The 17,086-nt window shown below is 52.0% G+C and overlaps 7 protein-coding genes across 7 annotated transcripts; 6 read left to right on the top strand and 1 right to left on the bottom strand.

Moving 5' to 3' along the window:
- Positions 1 to 146: 146 nt before the first annotated feature.
- BDP81DRAFT_422619 (uncharacterized protein) lies at positions 147 to 990 on the top strand. The gene has a single exon (XM_060590009.1). The coding sequence runs from the start codon at positions 334 to 336 to the stop codon at positions 748 to 750; it is 417 nt and encodes a 138-aa protein (XP_060447373.1). The 5' UTR covers positions 147 to 333; the 3' UTR covers positions 751 to 990.
- A 526-nt stretch (positions 991 to 1,516) lies between these two features.
- On the top strand, positions 1,517 to 2,395 carry BDP81DRAFT_422618 (uncharacterized protein). The gene has a single exon (XM_060590008.1). It carries the CDS (start codon positions 1,562 to 1,564, stop codon positions 2,129 to 2,131), a length of 570 nt encoding a protein of 189 aa, XP_060447372.1. The 5' UTR covers positions 1,517 to 1,561; the 3' UTR covers positions 2,132 to 2,395.
- Positions 2,396 to 3,939: 1,544 nt separating this feature from the next.
- BDP81DRAFT_191025 (uncharacterized protein) lies at positions 3,940 to 4,522 on the top strand. The gene has a single exon (XM_060582407.1). The coding sequence runs from the start codon at positions 4,103 to 4,105 to the stop codon at positions 4,427 to 4,429; it is 327 nt and encodes a 108-aa protein (XP_060447371.1). The 5' UTR covers positions 3,940 to 4,102; the 3' UTR covers positions 4,430 to 4,522.
- A 1,625-nt stretch (positions 4,523 to 6,147) lies between these two features.
- Positions 6,148 to 7,143, top strand: BDP81DRAFT_447716 (Alpha/Beta hydrolase protein; the record flags this gene model as incomplete). The annotated part of the gene is made up of 1 exon (XM_060592214.1): positions 6,148 to 7,143. One exon carries the CDS (start codon positions 6,148 to 6,150, stop codon positions 7,141 to 7,143), a length of 996 nt encoding a protein of 331 aa, XP_060447370.1.
- A 2,411-nt stretch (positions 7,144 to 9,554) lies between these two features.
- Positions 9,555 to 11,081, top strand: BDP81DRAFT_422611 (GDSL-like Lipase/Acylhydrolase). The gene has a single exon (XM_060590007.1). The coding sequence runs from the start codon at positions 10,028 to 10,030 to the stop codon at positions 10,832 to 10,834; it is 807 nt and encodes a 268-aa protein (XP_060447369.1). The 5' UTR covers positions 9,555 to 10,027; the 3' UTR covers positions 10,835 to 11,081.
- A 1,128-nt stretch (positions 11,082 to 12,209) lies between these two features.
- Positions 12,210 to 12,659, bottom strand: BDP81DRAFT_392195 (uncharacterized protein; the record flags this gene model as incomplete). Its single annotated transcript, XM_060587670.1, has 1 exon — positions 12,210 to 12,659. The coding sequence occupies one exon, from the start codon at positions 12,657 to 12,659 to the stop codon at positions 12,210 to 12,212; it is 450 nt and encodes a 149-aa protein (XP_060447368.1).
- Positions 12,660 to 13,792: 1,133 nt separating this feature from the next.
- BDP81DRAFT_479838 (major facilitator superfamily domain-containing protein) lies at positions 13,793 to 15,863 on the top strand. Its single transcript, XM_060594904.1, has 4 exons — positions 13,793 to 14,122; positions 14,195 to 14,425; positions 14,479 to 14,571; positions 14,631 to 15,863. The coding sequence occupies exons 1-4, from the start codon at positions 14,068 to 14,070 to the stop codon at positions 15,536 to 15,538; spliced, it is 1,287 nt and encodes a 428-aa protein (XP_060447367.1). The 5' UTR covers positions 13,793 to 14,067; the 3' UTR covers positions 15,539 to 15,863.
- Positions 15,864 to 17,086: the final 1,223 nt, after the last annotated feature.

Here is a 17,086-nt window from a genome sequence, read left to right as displayed (position 1 = left end):
GCAAGACCGACCCTTTACGGAAGATGTGCCACCAGGGTCACGCCAACAGACGGGATGGCTGCCCCCAACTTATGCTCTGAGAACGTGGCATTTGCAGGTGCCTTATTAGCAGTCGGTAATTGTGGCACAAAATTGCGTTAAATCCGACCAGCCAGGGCCCGCCCAGTCTAACTCGAGGAAGCTGGGATGCGCACACAGATTCTTTGAGAGGGCCTAGACTCTCGTCGGCAGCACCAGAGTTTGCCAATAACCTACGGATACAATAACTGCTTACCTTTCGACAAGTTCTCCGACTCTTGCTTCAGAAGTTCAAAGAGCGATAAGCCAAAGGCTATGGAAAACTACTTTCGCACATTCCCAACCTTGTTGTCTTCTGCTGGAGTGGTCTCATTGGTCATCACATGTTGGACGGAGCTTTGGGCACTCAATTACTTGCATACGTCTAGCAGAGCAAGCTGCGAACTCCCAGGCCTGCGAAGCAATCCAGCCAGGTCAACCCAGAAGGCCTACCTACTGGACACGGGCCATGATCAGAGCGACAACTCCCAATTGACAAGAGCCCGCCAGCGAACTGCCCTTGCTGCGTACGGTCTTACCCCGCTGCCGCCGTGGCCGACGCGAGAGATGGTGGGAGAAAGGTGGTGGCTTCTCCAAAGATACGTTGTTATGCACTGCCCCTCGCGTACCGAATTGTTGGTTGCAACCTCAGCGGTTGGCTTTCAGCTGGTTCGCCAGGTCAGACAAGTCTAGCGACGCTGCTGATCGCGTCGAGTAGGTAGGTATCAATTTCTCAGTCGTCTACGCTACTGGGTACAGATCATCCAATCTTGCGAAGGTCATTCAAGCCCAGGAAATCCCTTATGGCCAATTTCCATGGATATCTCCCGCCAGCCTGAAGTCGGCGATGTGAGTTGCTTCCAGAGATCTGGAAAGTGACGTCACATCAAGATGGATCAGCTGCTTCAAATATCTACTGGGGACGGTATTGGGCTGAGAATATCAGTTATTTTCCGTTTATGGTGAATTATGCTCGCCCGCGGGTTAGCTCTGGTTCAAGCGCGACGGCAGACGACAAAGTTGAGGCTTGCCATTATTAAAACGACTGGCGTTGCTCGACGTTGGGACGGAGCAATCTGTCCGCGCGCCACTAGCTCGTTCTTCTTCTTTGGCGTGTGAAACGGATACTTCAAGTTACAACACAATCATGGCAGACCCCTCGAGCGGGACGAACCTCTCTGAGACCAATCAACAGGTCACGGTCCAATAACCCGGTCCCAGCAATTCCATGCTCATCTTTCTACCTTCACGCCTAGTGTGGTGTACCGACAGGCCACAGGGACGGATATCTCGAGCACATTTCAACACCGGGTTTCTGGACCCAAGCGATCGTACTACGCCTAACCGTAATTCGATCAGTTTAGAGAATCAAAGAGACTGCAAAGGACCACGGCAAACAGGGGAACCGCTACACCGGGCAGCACACCATCTTGATCGACCTTCTGCCACAGCGGGGCAGCGGGTACTATGTCGACCTGCGTAGTATCGGAATCGACCATGAGAAATGACATGTCTATGTCGTCAGACACTGAGGTTCGGTCGGTACTGCCCGCCCCTCTCTCATGGTTCTGTTTGCTGTAGGCTGCTTACTAGCCGTGAAGCAATGCTAATCAACGAACTTTCAATGTCGACAGTTCTTGAAACCCCACGGAAGTCCCTTCGGCCGGGACGACTGAAGCAGATACTACCTAGAATACAGCCTGCCATGTCTACGAACGAGCAACAAGCCTTCGTACCACACCCTTCCCCATTTCCCCAACTGCCTGTTTCCAGTGGTTTGTGGCGAAACAACGAGAGACATTCGACTCCGTCCCATCTGGCTACCACAGACGCACACGCCCAGCGAGGTGTCGCTCTTCCTCGAGTGTGCGATACAGAAGGGGGCGAACGAGGTTTTCGGGTACTCACATGTCCCGCAAATTCCCATGATTTAAAGCATGGCATTCTGTTTCTCCCGCTTGGTAGTTTGGGTCCCTCACCTCTTCGCCGACGATGCGCATCATGGCTTCGGCGCGTCACAGCAACATCTGATTTCCAATATGTCTACAAGAATCATTCTCGTTCATCTCGGTGAGGTACGCACAAAAGACAGCACTCTATACTTCGTACAGCGGTGCAAGTATTTTGTCCCCACTCGCAAAGGAGGGTCATCAATGGAGCCCGCACCAACGTTCAAGATGGAAAATTGTGTCGACTTTCGTTTCTAGATAAGCGAGAGATCGCGCGCTGACATCTCATGTTCGGAGCCGTGACGGCCAATCGACCTTTTCGCCTCCTACCCCGGATCCTGATCTCATAAGTTTGATTCCAAATGCCCCTTGCGCCTTTTTGTGAGTCAGCATAAATCAGAAACGGCCACCAACGCCGTTGGAGACGCCCCGCCTATAGTCTCTGCCGGGCAAGGCCAGGAGGCCAAAGCCAGGCGATCAGGCGATCGTTGATAGACGTCGGCAGATGGCACTGGCCGAAAACGCACGCCTAGGGGTGATGGGAAGATTATTAAACAGCGGGGAGCCCAGCGCCACGTTCCTGAACCCTGACGTAAAGTCTCGGGTCGCTTGGAGGCTGGATGCGCGAGGAGCGGGCACCAAAGACGCCCGCGGAGACAGTTCACTGGGAAAGTGGGAATGCAGTTGCGAACGCCTTATTCCAGCGACGTTGGATTGACATTGCAATTTCCATGGAAGAATGCGATGTGCGGTGTCGACGAGAGAACCCTGGAAACCGGCATACCGGATACAAATCGTGATCTTGAGCAGTTCTTCCAGATCTGACACTATTGTCGGCCAGAGAGTACCTATCTGTCCCAGCTGCGTTCGCGGCAAGACTCTATCTGTGCATCAACATAACGCCGGTCGCAGCCAGTGTTCCGACGATGCACGACATACATCGCATCTCGATCTCTTACCACGTGTTTTGCAATTCAGCATAGACACTATCACGAAGAGAGCAGCTCAAACGTACTTGTCCTGATGCTCCGGACAACGTCTGGGCCCACGAACACAAGCTGGAAGAGAAGATGATCGTGATCTCTGGACGCGCTATCACACCAGAACTTCCTCTCTCGGCTGGCTTCGGGAGGCTTGTGGTACTATTCAACGCACCTAGTGAGAGGGGGACCTTAACCGACAGTCTGGCTCGGCCGCTAGTGCTCGAAGAGAACAAGGGAGCTTACACAACAGCTCAGAAATCTCGATGGTGGCTCAGACAGTCGATAACCGCCTGCGCAAGATTCGTTCCAGCTTGTCTCTTTGGCACGCCGGTTCTTCCAAAACCACGTCGGGCTGGGACCAGTCAAAAGGGATAGGAAACCAGCGTTCCAGACGCTCGCTCAATTATCCGCCAGCCACTGCCCGAGCCCCTGTCGTTAGGGAGACACTGCGTACTCAAACTAGAGACATCGTGCCATTTTCAACAATCCGGCCAGAGTGGCCTGGTCTGCTCATCCACCTTCTGTCAATAGTCGGCGCCATGTGAGATGCCCAACTTCATGGCACACTGGAAGGAGAAGCTGCTGATGCTGTGTTACGTGCGCAAGCAGCCCGAGCAGCTGGGCAGGAAGATTTACTAACAAACCTGCCAACATAGGGTTCTGCAGACTGATCGGGCCGCCGGCACGAGTTGGTTTCGTGGCTGGACTTTCGTTCGGCCCTCGTTCTGGAATCCCACCTTGCGGCCGCATAGCTTGTTCAAGCCAAGATGCTTCCAGGACACCGCTCCTACCGGCCAAGCCCTAGCTGAACGCATGCTGTTTGTTTCGTCCGCTTTCAAACATCCCAGCAGTATTATGGCAAGGTTAACTCGTTTGGGGGTTCAACACAACATTGACGGTACGAACTGTAGACATCAAATTCTCGGCCCCGTTTCTCACTCGAACTGCTCTAATTCAGTCCAAGTTCTTCACACCTCTCATTTATCCTGCCGCTTTGCAGATTCCGCAGATTTCTTCAAGGCTAAAATGAGGTGAGCGCACGGCCGAGGGTGGGCCCTGAGCCGTTCCGCCCCGATTTCCAGGGAAATCCACGAGACTCGGGCGGCAGTGCCCATGAAGGGCAGCTCTGGATCCCTGTTTCCGATTCACGCGACAAGTTCGCCGATCGGACGGCGGGCCCCGGATTTCGCGATCCCCTCAAGTTCTGCAGGGCAGTCCGTATCGTGGCATGATCAAAAACAGGGCTCCCCGGCCCCACGAACTGGTTCCTTTGTTGGAGCGATCGTAGCAGCCAACGTGCCATCGGAACATTCACAGCCCCGATGCCAACGTTCTGGGACGTGGGCCAGCTGCTCTCTCCTGGATCGGGAACGACGATTTCTTAATCCAGCCCGCCGAACACCCCCCCGTCAGCCCTGCATCTACCAGACGAACGATTGAGCGTCTATCAAAGTTCCCGATCTCGTGGGTGATTATTACCAACGGCCTGCATCGTGTTTTTACGGCGGTGCTATTTCGATGCGCTGCCGCTAGTTATCACCGCTTAGGAGTCCCACCAACGACCAGCCAACCTGCAGCGGGAGTGCATCTCTCCATCGCAAAGGCTCGGGAGGGTAAGGGAGGGTTATGGGGGCATGCCACGATTCAGGACGCCGATTGCGACGAACCTTTCGATGCAGCAGTATGGATCGCGCCCACTGCGCTGAGGCACTTTTTCTGTCACCTACACTAACACCCTTAGCTGAGATGACATCTCTCCAGATCGTGTACTCCGAACGCCCGTGACAGGATTATCTCTCAGGCTCGACTATTGACGCCATTCGCTTCATAGTTGAAGCCAAACCCTGGTGCAAGCGCAAGCAGGAAGGAGAAAGCCCTTGTCTAAGCGCTTAGATGTCGCAAGTCGGCGGTCGCTAGGCGATCGGCCCCACGGTTACTGCGATGCTGTCGTCGTTGCGCGATGCTTCATCTTGTTTTGCAAGACTTTGATCGCTATGGAAAGCAGCAAGGACTGCTTTCAAACCCATGCGCGACGAAGGGATGACGAAACTGAGCCATGGCGGGCAATGTGCGCGATAAACTCCGTTGAATTGGCAGCAAGCCCTGGCACGGTGTCAGTGCAATGAGCGCCTCGACCAAGACTGGTAGATGTTGCGGTTGTCGGGTGTTCAGGCCGTCGTTACTGTCCACCAAAATAGAGGCTCTCGTCGACATCTGAGTTGCGCGTAGACTTCCCAGGAAAGCTTGCCCGAACCATTCTAAGATAGTCGGGAATGGACGACTGTTTAGGCTGCGTTCCCAACCTTCTCTGAAAGCTCAGGAACAGGTCGCTTTAGTGAGCCCATCATAGTGATCTCCTAGGAGAGATGCCGCTGGGTGAACAGCCTTTTCGTGGTCGGCACCCCGCAATCTCTCCCATCACTTCATTTTCAATGATGTTGGATTATAAATCCAGATGGTTTTTGCCATCGGCTCGCGCCTACATACCACGTTATTGTCCCGAGACTGGGGTATTTGGAAGGATTGTAACTACTGAGCGGGGGTTGTGTTCCTTGATCGCGAGCTGAGTCGAGTGGACCTCAATGTTGCGAAAAGCGAGTTAAGAGCGAAGAAGCGGTCGTCCGTCGCGTCGGCCGTCATTATCAACTTCAATGGATGAAACTGAACGAGATCCTTCCTCCCAGTTGTCGGACAGATGATGGCGGACTTTTGGACATTTGGACCTTGTTGGTGGTATTCGGACAATTGCCAGGCGACAGGCCACACCGAGGCGGCCGCTGCTGGCGCTCTTAGAGACGGCCCATTCGACCGAGATGAAAAACTACGTGCGATTCTCACGATGTCACGGCCCGGCGCTTTTCATGGGAGAGGATGTTTGGTTGCAACGAGACGGCAAAATGGGAAGCGGGAGGATGCTTTGGAACCCCTCCTTTCGGGATTACGGGCAGGCAGCCGTCGAGTTCCACGACATCGGATATCCCGTCTTCTGGCGGTTAAAAACGCGACGTGCCCTCCGTGCCGCATCTTTTCGATCATCTTGCCAGTCCCCATCTCAAGTTATCCTCCTAGAGTACGCACTATCGACGAGAGCCTTGTCGTTTCTTCATCATCTCATCGCAATCAGCACAACAACGCAAAAAGGCAAACGCCTCGCAAACATGGCACTACGATTCGACCCAGAGTACCAAGCCGCCATCGCCGCCAGAGACAGCGGCGGAGGAGGTCCCGCCCCGCCAGCGCCATTCAAAGACGTCTTTGAGCTCCGCGCCTTCTCGGAACCTATGCTTCGCACCGTTCTCCGCGCGCAGCCGGCGCCGGAAAACGTCCTCGAGACCCGGATCCCGTTCCCCTCGCACGACGGACAAGAGGTCGGGCTCTACCGCTTCGCCACCCAGGAGATGATTGACAGCCCCGAACCCCTGGCCGCCGTGGTTTACGTCCACGGCGGCGGCATGGTCTCGTGCGATGTGGATATCTTCAGCCCGCAGATTAAGCGGTTCGTCGAGATGGTGGGGATGCCGTTCTTTGCGGTCGATTATCGGCTTGCGCCTGAGTTCCCTGATGGGCTCGGCGCTGAGGACGTGTATTTTGGGTTGAAGTACCTGTCGGAGCACGCTGCGCGTTGGAACGTCGATAACGGCAACATCGCCATCATGGGCGACTCAGCTGGCGGCGGGCTCGCTGCAGGCGCGACGTTGATGGCGAGGGATAGGAGCCTGCAGCCGCCGTTGCGGAAGCAGGTTCTCGTATACCCTATGCTCGACGACCGCACCTCCGTGCCCGAGAAGGCTACAATTTACCCCTTGTTATCGTGGAAGGCGCACGACAGCGTGCTCGCGTGGCGGGCGGTGTTGGGGGATAAAGCTGGGGACCCGCGGCCCTCCGCGGCGGAGGCCGGGATCTCGTTGTATGCTGCGCCGGGGCGGGCTTCGGTGGAGGAGTTGAGGGGACTGCCGAGGACGTATGTTGATGTGGGCGGGTTGGATTTGTTTCGAGATGAGTGTGTTAATTTTGTGAGGAGGCTTTGTGAGGCTGAGGTGGAGGTTGAGTTTCACCTGTGGCCTGGGTTGCCGCATGGGTTTGAGAGTGCGCCTGGGATTGGGTGGGTTAAGAGGGCTTTGGAGGCGAGGAATGATGCGCTGAGGAGGGTTTGATGGTGTTCGTTTGGGGGTTTGGGAGGGAGATGGGGTGGTGGAAGGGGGGCGGGGGGGATGTATGAAGTGGGAAGGAGGTGGTTGGTATGGACCAGACTGGATGAGACTTACATTTGAGGCGCGGTTTGTAGGGACGATCCGGCTTGGAGGTTCTGGTTTTGCAGCAAGCTGTATTCAGTGAGCTTGAACGGTTGTGTCTGGCTCTTGGGCGCAGATCGCGATGTCTTCAAGTCTCTGGCCCTGATGTAAGATAAGCTGGCGTAAGCGTTAGCCGACCCCTTTGACCAACCTAGTCAACGCCAGTAACGCTCTCAGATGCTGAGACTATTAAGACCCTCTTCGTCGTACTCTTAATTTGCCTGGACGTAAGAGCTACCCGGTCTTGCTTCTAATAAAGCCCAGATAAGAGGGCGGAGGCAGCGAGGTGTCTTGGTATAAGCGTGATGGACCTACTTGGCATTTCTTTCCTTCTCTACACCGGTAATAATACATCTGAGGGCGTTTTGACTCTTGAGAAACAAAGGACGGGAAAGAAACAAAGAGTTCGCCCCCGGTGGGACTACATCTCTTGGTGCTCATACTGGGATTCGAACCTGGAACTCGTAGCCTGTCGTCGAGTAGGCTGTTGGGCGTAATGTAATTGATTTCTTGATCATTAACCACTCCATCACCCAACCAGTTTGACCTGACCCGTCGACCTACACGGGCGCCTCCTGGCTGGTGACTAAGAGGGAGGTGAGGGGGTATATATGGGCTTTCTTCCCATATGTATTGTGTGAGCTGGGATGAATATACGTTCACGCGGTCGTTGTCCCTCGGAGATGGTGGGGCGATGATCGGATTGATATGGTCTGGTACCGGCGCAAGCCTGGAAGACCGTGACTTTGGATGCTTACATGTATTTTCCTATAAATCCTAGCCTTGATCTGACAGAAAATGCAACCACTCCATGCATCTATAGCCCTGTAGACAACGGTCAGAGGATTCATCGCCGTTTGGTTTAATGGAACCAAACTATCCATTCCGTCTTGAAGCATGTTCTGGAGTCTGAACAGCCCGCGTGATGAGACTCGCTGGGGGGTCCCGACGCCCTTGGGTCTTAAAACCTTGAGTGCAATTGAGCTACAAGTTAGGGAACGCGGTTGCGTGTCTTTCGTGGTCCATAGCAGCCCGTTGAGCGTATGCCTAGCAGGAAGATGTGCTGGCCGTCACTGTTGGCCACGTTCGTGGGTAGGCCCACCACAGCTTACTCGTGGGTTGTTGGTATGGTGTTTCTCGAGAGAGATGGAACTGCCACGGAAGCAATGATTGCAATGATAACTACTCATGTCCTGCTGAGATCTCAGATCGATCTTGCGGATAATCAACGGAGATGACTTCGATACTAGGAGTGTACTGGCTTTTACATGGGACATATTGACTGATTCTTGTCTCATACCACACATTACTGAAGGCAAATCTACTCGTCAACAATAACTTAGGTCTAACACCGGCCGGGTCTTTTGATAAGCTTCCAATCGATAGTTTACAGTTGTTGGTATGGATCTGAGATAGATCATAGATAGGTATTCTCCAAAACAGGTGCCGGTAAATATGGATTAAATTTAAGTGGTGGCTTCAAATGTTCCAACTGTGGCCATAAGTCTAGAAAGGTCTCGAAGCTCACTCTCTGAAACGATGGCACATAAATAACTTAAGGGCACTTTGTGTAGATATTCATGTTCACATTAATACCAGAAACTCGGCTACCTTTCAACTTTGTACTGAGTCTGATCCATCTCCTCTCAAAGAGTGGTTTATCTTGTGCATCGGCGCTGGGTTGATCAGCCTATTGGTACCGAGAGCCAAATACATGTGTAAGCGGACGGGACTTCTCAAACCCGCCACTCGACTTTCACTAATAAGTCAATAACTAGCCAAGCCCCTCAACACTCTGTCTATGCTTTATGCTTACATGACCTTTGATTAATGCCAAGCAAAGAGTCTTGACAAAGTAGCCAGCACCTCGCCTTTAAATTATGGCGGTCTCAAGTCAGTTGACGTGATTTATTGAGTGTCTCGCACCAAACATCAGCCGAACAACTGCTGGTTCGTCCCAACTCGGAGCCAATTTCGGTCGAGGATCGGCAGTTCCCCGCAGCTCCCTTAGGCGGACCATTGACATTTGTCCGACGCGGCCGTTCAAGAGGGAAGGTGCCTGGTCTGCCGGGGACCGATGCAACGGGCCAAGCCGCTAGGGTGCACGTGTGGTAGCCACTCGGAGACTCGGGCACAAGGGCCTAAGAGGAATAAACTCATGAACCCCGGCCTCGCTAGCAAAGAAGCATACTTTCGCACTCGATTCAAAACACTAGACGGAGGTTCTTCAATATTCTTAGCCGATGGAATCCTCCGAAAGAGGGCAGACAGATCCGGCGTTTGCAGGAGAGCGGCGAGGACCCCCCCTTGCCATTCGGTCCATTCCAGCCGGGGATGCTGCATAGTCTCAAGTAAAGTCGAGCTGACAAGCGCAAGACTTTCCAATGTCGCATCGGCACAACTAAGCTGTAGATTGACTAACCCTTTAGTTCGTCTTGCAGGTATCCCGACTGGCGGAACAATAGCTTTTGTTTCTCTTGGGCTTCTTGGCAAGTATAAAAGATACGAACTTGGGAGTCTCGGCCGAGCTGAGTGGAACCTTGACTTCCACTGCCTTTGAAGCTCATTACCGGGCAGGTAGATGTTATTGTTGAGAGACTTTGGCTCCAGGTTCCCATAAGTAGAGCGTGGTTTGTCCCGGGTTGTTAAGGACATGGTCTTTGATACCTCAGCCTCTCTGCTTTTGCCCTGCCGTCTTGTTTTTGCTTCTTAGGATACCTCTTAGTATACCACCGCCATCAACATCATGAAGTTCACTTCTCTTCTCGCCTCCTTGGCGCTGAGCGCCCTCACCTCCGCCGCCCCCGCTGCCTCTCCCGAGCCTGCCGAGCTCGCGGCCCGCGCCCCTACCCTCTACCTCTGCGGCGACAGCACCATGGCCAGGAGCAGTGACTCCCAGATGGACGGTTGGGGCCAGTACGTCTCAAAGTACCTCAACATCGCCGTCGTCAACCGCGCCATTGGCGGCCGCTCATCCCGTTCCTTCTGGAACGAGGACCGCTTCCAAAACGTCGCCAACGAGGTCAAGGCCGGCGACATTGTCGTCATCGAGTTCGGCCACAACGACGTCGGCTCCCCGCGCTCCAACGATAACGGCCGCTCCGTCTGCGGCGGCGAGGGCACCGAGACGTGCATCTCTGACGTGACGGGCGAGACCGTCTACACCTACGTCTTTTATGTCATCCAGGCCGCCAAGCTCATGACCGCCAAGGGTGCCACCGTCATTCTCAGCTCGCAGACACCCAAGAACCAGTGGGCTACGGGAACCTGGGTCGGCACCCCGTCCCGCTTCGTCGCCATGCAGAAGAAGGCCGCCGCGACCATCAACGACCCGGCCGTCACTTTCGTCGACCACCACCAGGCTGTCAGCAACATGTACCTCAAGCTTGGATCGTCTGCCGTCAAGGCCCTGTACATCAAGGACAACACGCATACTAGCGCGGCTGGTGCTGACCTCAGCTCCCAGGCTTTCGTCCAGGCCATCTACCAGAAGATGAACGGCACGACCAGCCTCGCTGCCCACGTCAAGACACCCATCAAGACCGTCTACTAGTCGGCAGATCGAACTTCATATGCGAGGATAAGGGGAGGTTATGGTGGCGGGACGTATTGTATGGGAGAGTAATGTGGTTGTCTCGTTGAAGAGCTTGGTCTCTGATGACTTGACGGTTCGAAATTCACTGTATATGTTTCAAACAAATTAGCCGAGGCTCTGTAAATAGTCAACAAGCCTTCACATCATTCAAATGCTTTGTTAATGCTATATGTGCTCGACAATCTTCTCAATCCATTATCCCTGCCGAAAAACCTCAAACTCTTTGTTCCTTCCTTGCCCCAGTGTGAAGCTTTGCAGCTGGTCAGTATGACTCGACGTGTACTACAACGTACTTGTAGATGTAGAGAAAGTCTTTAAATCCAAAGGAACGGAAGCCCGGTCGGATTGCATGAGAGACACAGAAATAAGCCTGCTGTACAACTAGTGTAAGCTCTATTCAGGATCCATTCAAAGGCCGCGCGTTGAAAAGAGAATGGCAAGTAAAGCACGCGAAAGAAAGTTCTGAAAGAGAGGACCTGGAATTGGGACTTTCGAGGATAAGCAGCCACCTGGGATGGCTTGGAAGGAGTTGGAAGGAGCAAGCGGTCCCGGCTGTACCTTCCTTACGTGACCACGAGACGGGATGGCTAAGGTATATACCCCCCCTCAGTCCCAATTCTGTCACCAGCACAGCAGGCGCCCTCTAGGTCGGGGGTCAGGTCAAACTGTGGCGTGGATGGTGGAATGGTTCATGGTCAACAATCAATTACGCCCACAGCCTACTCGACGACAGGCTACGAGTACCCGAGTTCGAATCCCAGCATGTGCACCAGAGATGTAGCCCCCAGTTCAGCACTAGGGGGGTGAACTCTTTTGATATTTTTCTTGACCTGATAACATGTATCTACCTAGTAAGGTATCCATCCTGTTGCACGGGCGTAGAAATATTCATAGCCGAAGACGATAATGAACTTCGATCACGTGCTGGTCACCTTACGCGTGCAACTACTTCCATCTTAATACCTTCCCTCGGCGACGTTCTTGTTGCTCGCGGTGAAATAGATTCTCTTCCGTCACCATCGAGCAGTACATACTTCAGGGAAATTGTCCATTGGTCCAGCCTCATGCACCATCATCAGCCTCTTCTTGTCTCATCCTCAAAATCTCGTAAGGTACCATTTCAACAACCTCCACTACCACGAAGACGTCTGAGACTCGAGGTCAAGGCGGATGTGAAGCGAGCCCGATAACGTTCCAAGCACCCGTAGGTGGTAAGGGTTGAGATCGAACCTCAAGGTTGAACGGTGTCCAGTCGACGCGATGAATTGGAGTGGCCCAAACAGCTGTAATGATCGCAGGACTCTAATGAGGCTGATCGCAGACTTGAAACTCCTCACCAATCTTGACGCCCCTTGTGCTTCGCCTCACGAAAGGGAGCGAACCTGACGTACAAGAACACCCGATACATGAGCGACGTCGACAGTGTCCATATCAACATAAAGATCAACCAAAAGAGCATGTCGTGTGCATCGAGCCAAATCAGCTGGTTGCGGATAGACCAAGTAATCCCATAATAGTTGATGACGTCCCAGGGGACAATGGCATGGTGGACAGCGTAGTAGTAGTATAATCCCAGGATGATAGCAACTGCCGAAATGAATCCCATTATGGTGCTGAGGCAGATTAGAGTCATGATGGAAATTGCTTTGCGAGGGGTGTTCGTCTGTGACTCATTGACGATTAGATTCCATGTACGGCTGTCCAGGAGAGGTCGGCGGACACCATTTCCGCCGAAGGGATAAGACTCAGCGGGCGGGTAATTGGTGGAAGTGTAAGTTGCCATTATGGTGGTTACGTTTGTTGTGTGTTTTAGATGTATTGCGGCTTTGACGATGTACCGGTGTGTAGAATGGAGAGTGAGATTGAGGTGTGGTTGAGCAGCTCGTCTAGTGGAAAATTCAAGCACACAGAGAGAAAGTTGTATGATTGTATCAACGTATCTCCGGAAGGTTGATCTAGGGCTAGATCTACCATAAGTGGCTATGGACCTTTACGGTCTAAATCTCCACAAAGTTCGTCGTTTCCTTTTTCCGCGGAAACCTTCGTCAAACGTGACTAACGCCTCGCAGAACTCAAAAAACCTGTAAAGGGTCACATGGAATTAGAACGCGAGGGTGCTCTCTAATTCGCGTATGAGCTGGGATTCGATGATACAGGGGATCGACGGTAGCCATTTCATCGACGAGCATGGCTAATTAGCCGATTTGACTAGCTAAGAGGCGGTGGACTTTCGCCTTTTCCCTATTATCTTCTGGGTGAAGACTTTCGCTACCCTCCTCCCTATTTGCTATCTCAATTACCCTCTTTCTCTTAACTATACAAATTGGCTCACATACACTGACGGCACAGTGAGTGTGTGTGTGTGTGTGTGTGTAAAAGAGAGAGAGAGAGAGAGAGAGAGAGAGAGAGATGGTAATATAAAGTATTCAATTACGGAGCTCATGCCTAAAGGCTAGAAGCGTTCAGTATTAAATATGAACATGTGCCTTCTCAAATTATCGGAACTAAGGAGATATCAACGTCTTTCAGAATGCATACGCCATTGCCGCTACAAACATATGTTCTATACTTCGATTCAAGGTTCTTAGCCTTAAAGAAAATTCAACGTCTCTCAAATTCATCATTGTAGCATTAGGCTGAGACCATAGAGTCACCGGCTGACCAGGGTCCCTCGACGTTGTATAATTGTCTGCTAGCATACTTCTCTATATCCGAGTAGCTGGGGACTTCGTTCTCCTTGCAACCTAGGTGCCTATTTGGTCTTCTATTTGTTCGAAATTGAGAATCATGAAAACCCCTACACTGTTAAGCCTGCATTTGTAAGCTCTGGGTCCTTGAAGAGTAGAGGTTGAGTTGGTGGGGACCACGCCATCCGGCTTTAGTCCTCCCGATGTCGCTCAGCTCCACATAGGCGCCGGACGTTTTCACCCGCTTCACCGTTTTTGTGTATCAACTTCCCGGCACAAGATCTCGGGTGGGCGATTTTGTGTCAACGCTAACTTTGATTGGCCGGAAAACTTCGCCCTGCAGATGTCGATTTGTGTCTTGGAAACAACTCGACTACAGAAGCCTTGGGCTCATACTTGATGTTCGACATTTCGACTACTTAAAAAGCCGTCTTGAGATCGTCCACAGCGAAAGGTGGAAGAGTTTTCTCGTCACCCGCGATATCTTCCGTCAGCACCTTCAGGATGCAAATCGCAAGCCAGGAACCCGATTCGCTTGAACGGGCGCAACCTGTGGAAAGTATGCTTTTGACCGGCCGTTTTTACGCTCGTATCGCGGAAGTACCATTTGCTAATCTGAGAACCTTGACAGCTCTGGACGTAGCCCAAGAGTCCCACAAGTACCCTGAGGGCGGCAAAGATGCATGGCTTGTTGTGGCCGGTGCATGGTGCGCCATGATACCCTCAATGGGCCTGCTTAACACTCTTGCAGTTCTTCAGGCCTGGGTTTCCCAAAACGAACTTCATGGTCTTCCAGAATCAACAATTGGCTGGGTTTTCAGCACTTACGCCTTCTTCCTCTACTTTTGCGGTGCTCAAGTTGGTATGAGAGGCGTCTGGACCAGCTTAAGAGGCTCAAGCTGACAATCCTACAAGGTCCCATATTTGACGCTCGTGATGTGAGGTTCCTGGTGATACCTGGATGCGTAGGGGTTGTGGCGTCTTTGATGCTGATGAGTCTCTGCAAAGGTAAAGGCAACGGTCTTCCCCCCTCAATGTCCAAATGTTAAAACTTCAATATTTTTCAGAGTTCTACCAGTTCTTGCTCACCTTTGGTGTCCTCGGCGGCGTGTCAGCTTCGCTGCTTTTCAATCCGAGCATCGCTGCAATCGGGCACTGGTTCTCGGAACGTCGCGCTCTCGCTACTGGGATAGCCTGCACGGCTGGGGGCGTGGGCGGCGTTGTCTTCCCTCTCATCATTCTTTACATGGCTCCCAAGGTGGGCTTTCCATGGGCCATCAGGACTGTTGGGTTTATCTGTGCTGCCACGTCTGTTTTGGCATGCACGCTCTTGAAGAAGAGACTTCCACCCAGCAAGACATCCAGTGGCGCAATCGACCTCAAGGCGTTGAAAGAGACAAAATTCGGTCTCGCCACGTTGGCCGTATTCCTGATTGAGTTTGCAGTCTTCATCCCTTACACCTACATTTGCTCGTACGCTATCCACGAGGGTATTGATCTCCAGAAGTCTCTCCTCCTGAGTGCTCTACTCAACGCCGGGGCGATCCCAGGCCGTGCTCTACCGGGTTACGTCGCAGACCGATTCGGTCCCTTCAACGTCATGTGCGTTACCGCCTTGGTATGCTCGACTTTCATCTTTGCACTCTGGATGACAGCTCGTGGCGGCGAAGCTGCTACGACCGCCTTTGCGGTTATGTTTGGCTTCTGGTCCGGAGCTGCCATCAGCTTGACGCCCGTCTGCATTGGACAGGTTTGCAGAATAGAAGACTATGGGAAAAGGAGCGGCACAGCGTTCTTTGTCTGCAGTTTTGGCGCCCTCGTCGGTGTACCGTTTGCTGGAGCTATTTTGCAATGGTCAGGCGGCACTTATGATGGCCTCATACTTTTCGCGGGTGGCCTTTACATCTTGTCGTTTTTCGCTTTTGCCGTTGCAAGAGGTGTAGCTGGTGGATGGAATCCAAGGATTTTGCTCTAGACTTGAGTGGGACTCAATTCACTGTTCGAGGCCTTCGAGTATCAGTCGATTAGAATAATACACTTGACCGCCAACTGTAAGATCCTTTGGATGGTGGTAGTTATTTATTCGAGTGTTTGCTGTCAACGTGTGTTTCAGGGAAGGGAGATCAGATATGATGGGGGAAATAGCAGACTGACAGGTCAATTGTAGGTGAAGCCTTGGTGCACCATGGAAAATCGTCCAACTACTGCGTAGGTTTACAACCGAGATTTTTCAAATAAAAGATTGTCACCTGATACCTGGCGATGATTTTTATTAGATGATATCAGGCCTGTCATCCCACTGGCATAATCTTATGATGCCAACGCAAATTGACTCAAGTTGGAAATTATTGTCGTGAACAATATGTCTGCCTCAAAGGCAGAACTCATAATAAACTGTATCGTCAATTATTAGGGGCTGAGTCCCTCGAAAAAGGCTATTGTTGGCGACACTAACCTGCTCGAGTCGTGACCTCGAAGAAAGTTCATCCGAACATTCTGACTATGGAAGCTTGGTTGAAGGAGAGTGCCTTTGTAAAGTGATAATTGTTCAGGCACTTGGGACTCAGGAAGGAACAATGTTGTTTGGTAATTGTTGTGCAACAGCTCTGAGGTAGTCTCATGATAGAATTAAGGCGGACGCAAGATATATTTCCCTAAATGCAGCAACTAATACCTATTTGAGTTGATGTGATACATCACATCCTTCAGCAATTTACAGAAAGCAGCAAAGTTCCAATGCAACATTAAAGACCAGTTCGACAGCTATACGCCAACCTTGAACACCCACAAGAACACCTTGTCTCATGACGTCACCTGAACACATCAGGCAACTCAATCGAGCCCAGGACGATCTGCCGGCGAGATGGGCCGATTGCAGCTAATGCGAGCTTGCGAGCCCCTGCCTCAACCTTGCATATATCCGACCCGCGCGGGAGTACAACTCTGGAGTTCTCAATCATACCTCAACCTTTTCCTAATGGGTTATGCAGGAAAACCAATATAGATGATAAGTTGCCCAACGGAGAAGATCACTGATCTGAAAAGCCGTCAACAACTCCGTGCACACAACAATTTGGGATACACAGCGAATTGCCGCCCACGTTAGGAACATGTAGAGAACACTGTGCTTCTTCCATGCACGGTAACACAGTACGGTATAGTCTAGGCTTTGCCCTTACAGTCAGTTCTCTGGTTCTTAACAGGGCATTGCAACATCGCGTCCGCACCGGACTAGCCGTAGAAGGCATGCTGTTAGTTGTCAATACAACCTCGTACCTTAACCTTTCAACTCCGGACTTACCGACAAATGACAAAACTGGTTTATAGAAGGAGTTATGCTGATCAACGGGTTGTTAACAACTCTTACAAATAGACTTTCAGGGGGTCTTCGGGGCACGCTTCTCATTTGAGTCATGTGGTCTGACTTAAATATGGATAGTTGGGCGGTTCACTGCGGGGATAACGTCGCATGTATACAACTCTACAGTAATTATACATGTGGGAACAAACGGCAATCGCTAGG

Source organism: Colletotrichum phormii (genome assembly GCF_030913505.1).
Source record: "Colletotrichum phormii strain CBS 102054 chromosome Unknown BDP81scaffold_6, whole genome shotgun sequence".
Taxonomy (NCBI): Eukaryota; Fungi; Ascomycota; class Sordariomycetes; order Glomerellales; family Glomerellaceae; genus Colletotrichum; species Colletotrichum phormii.
Note: the sequence above shows the minus strand (reverse complement) of the source record. Positions and strands in the feature narration are given on the sequence as shown.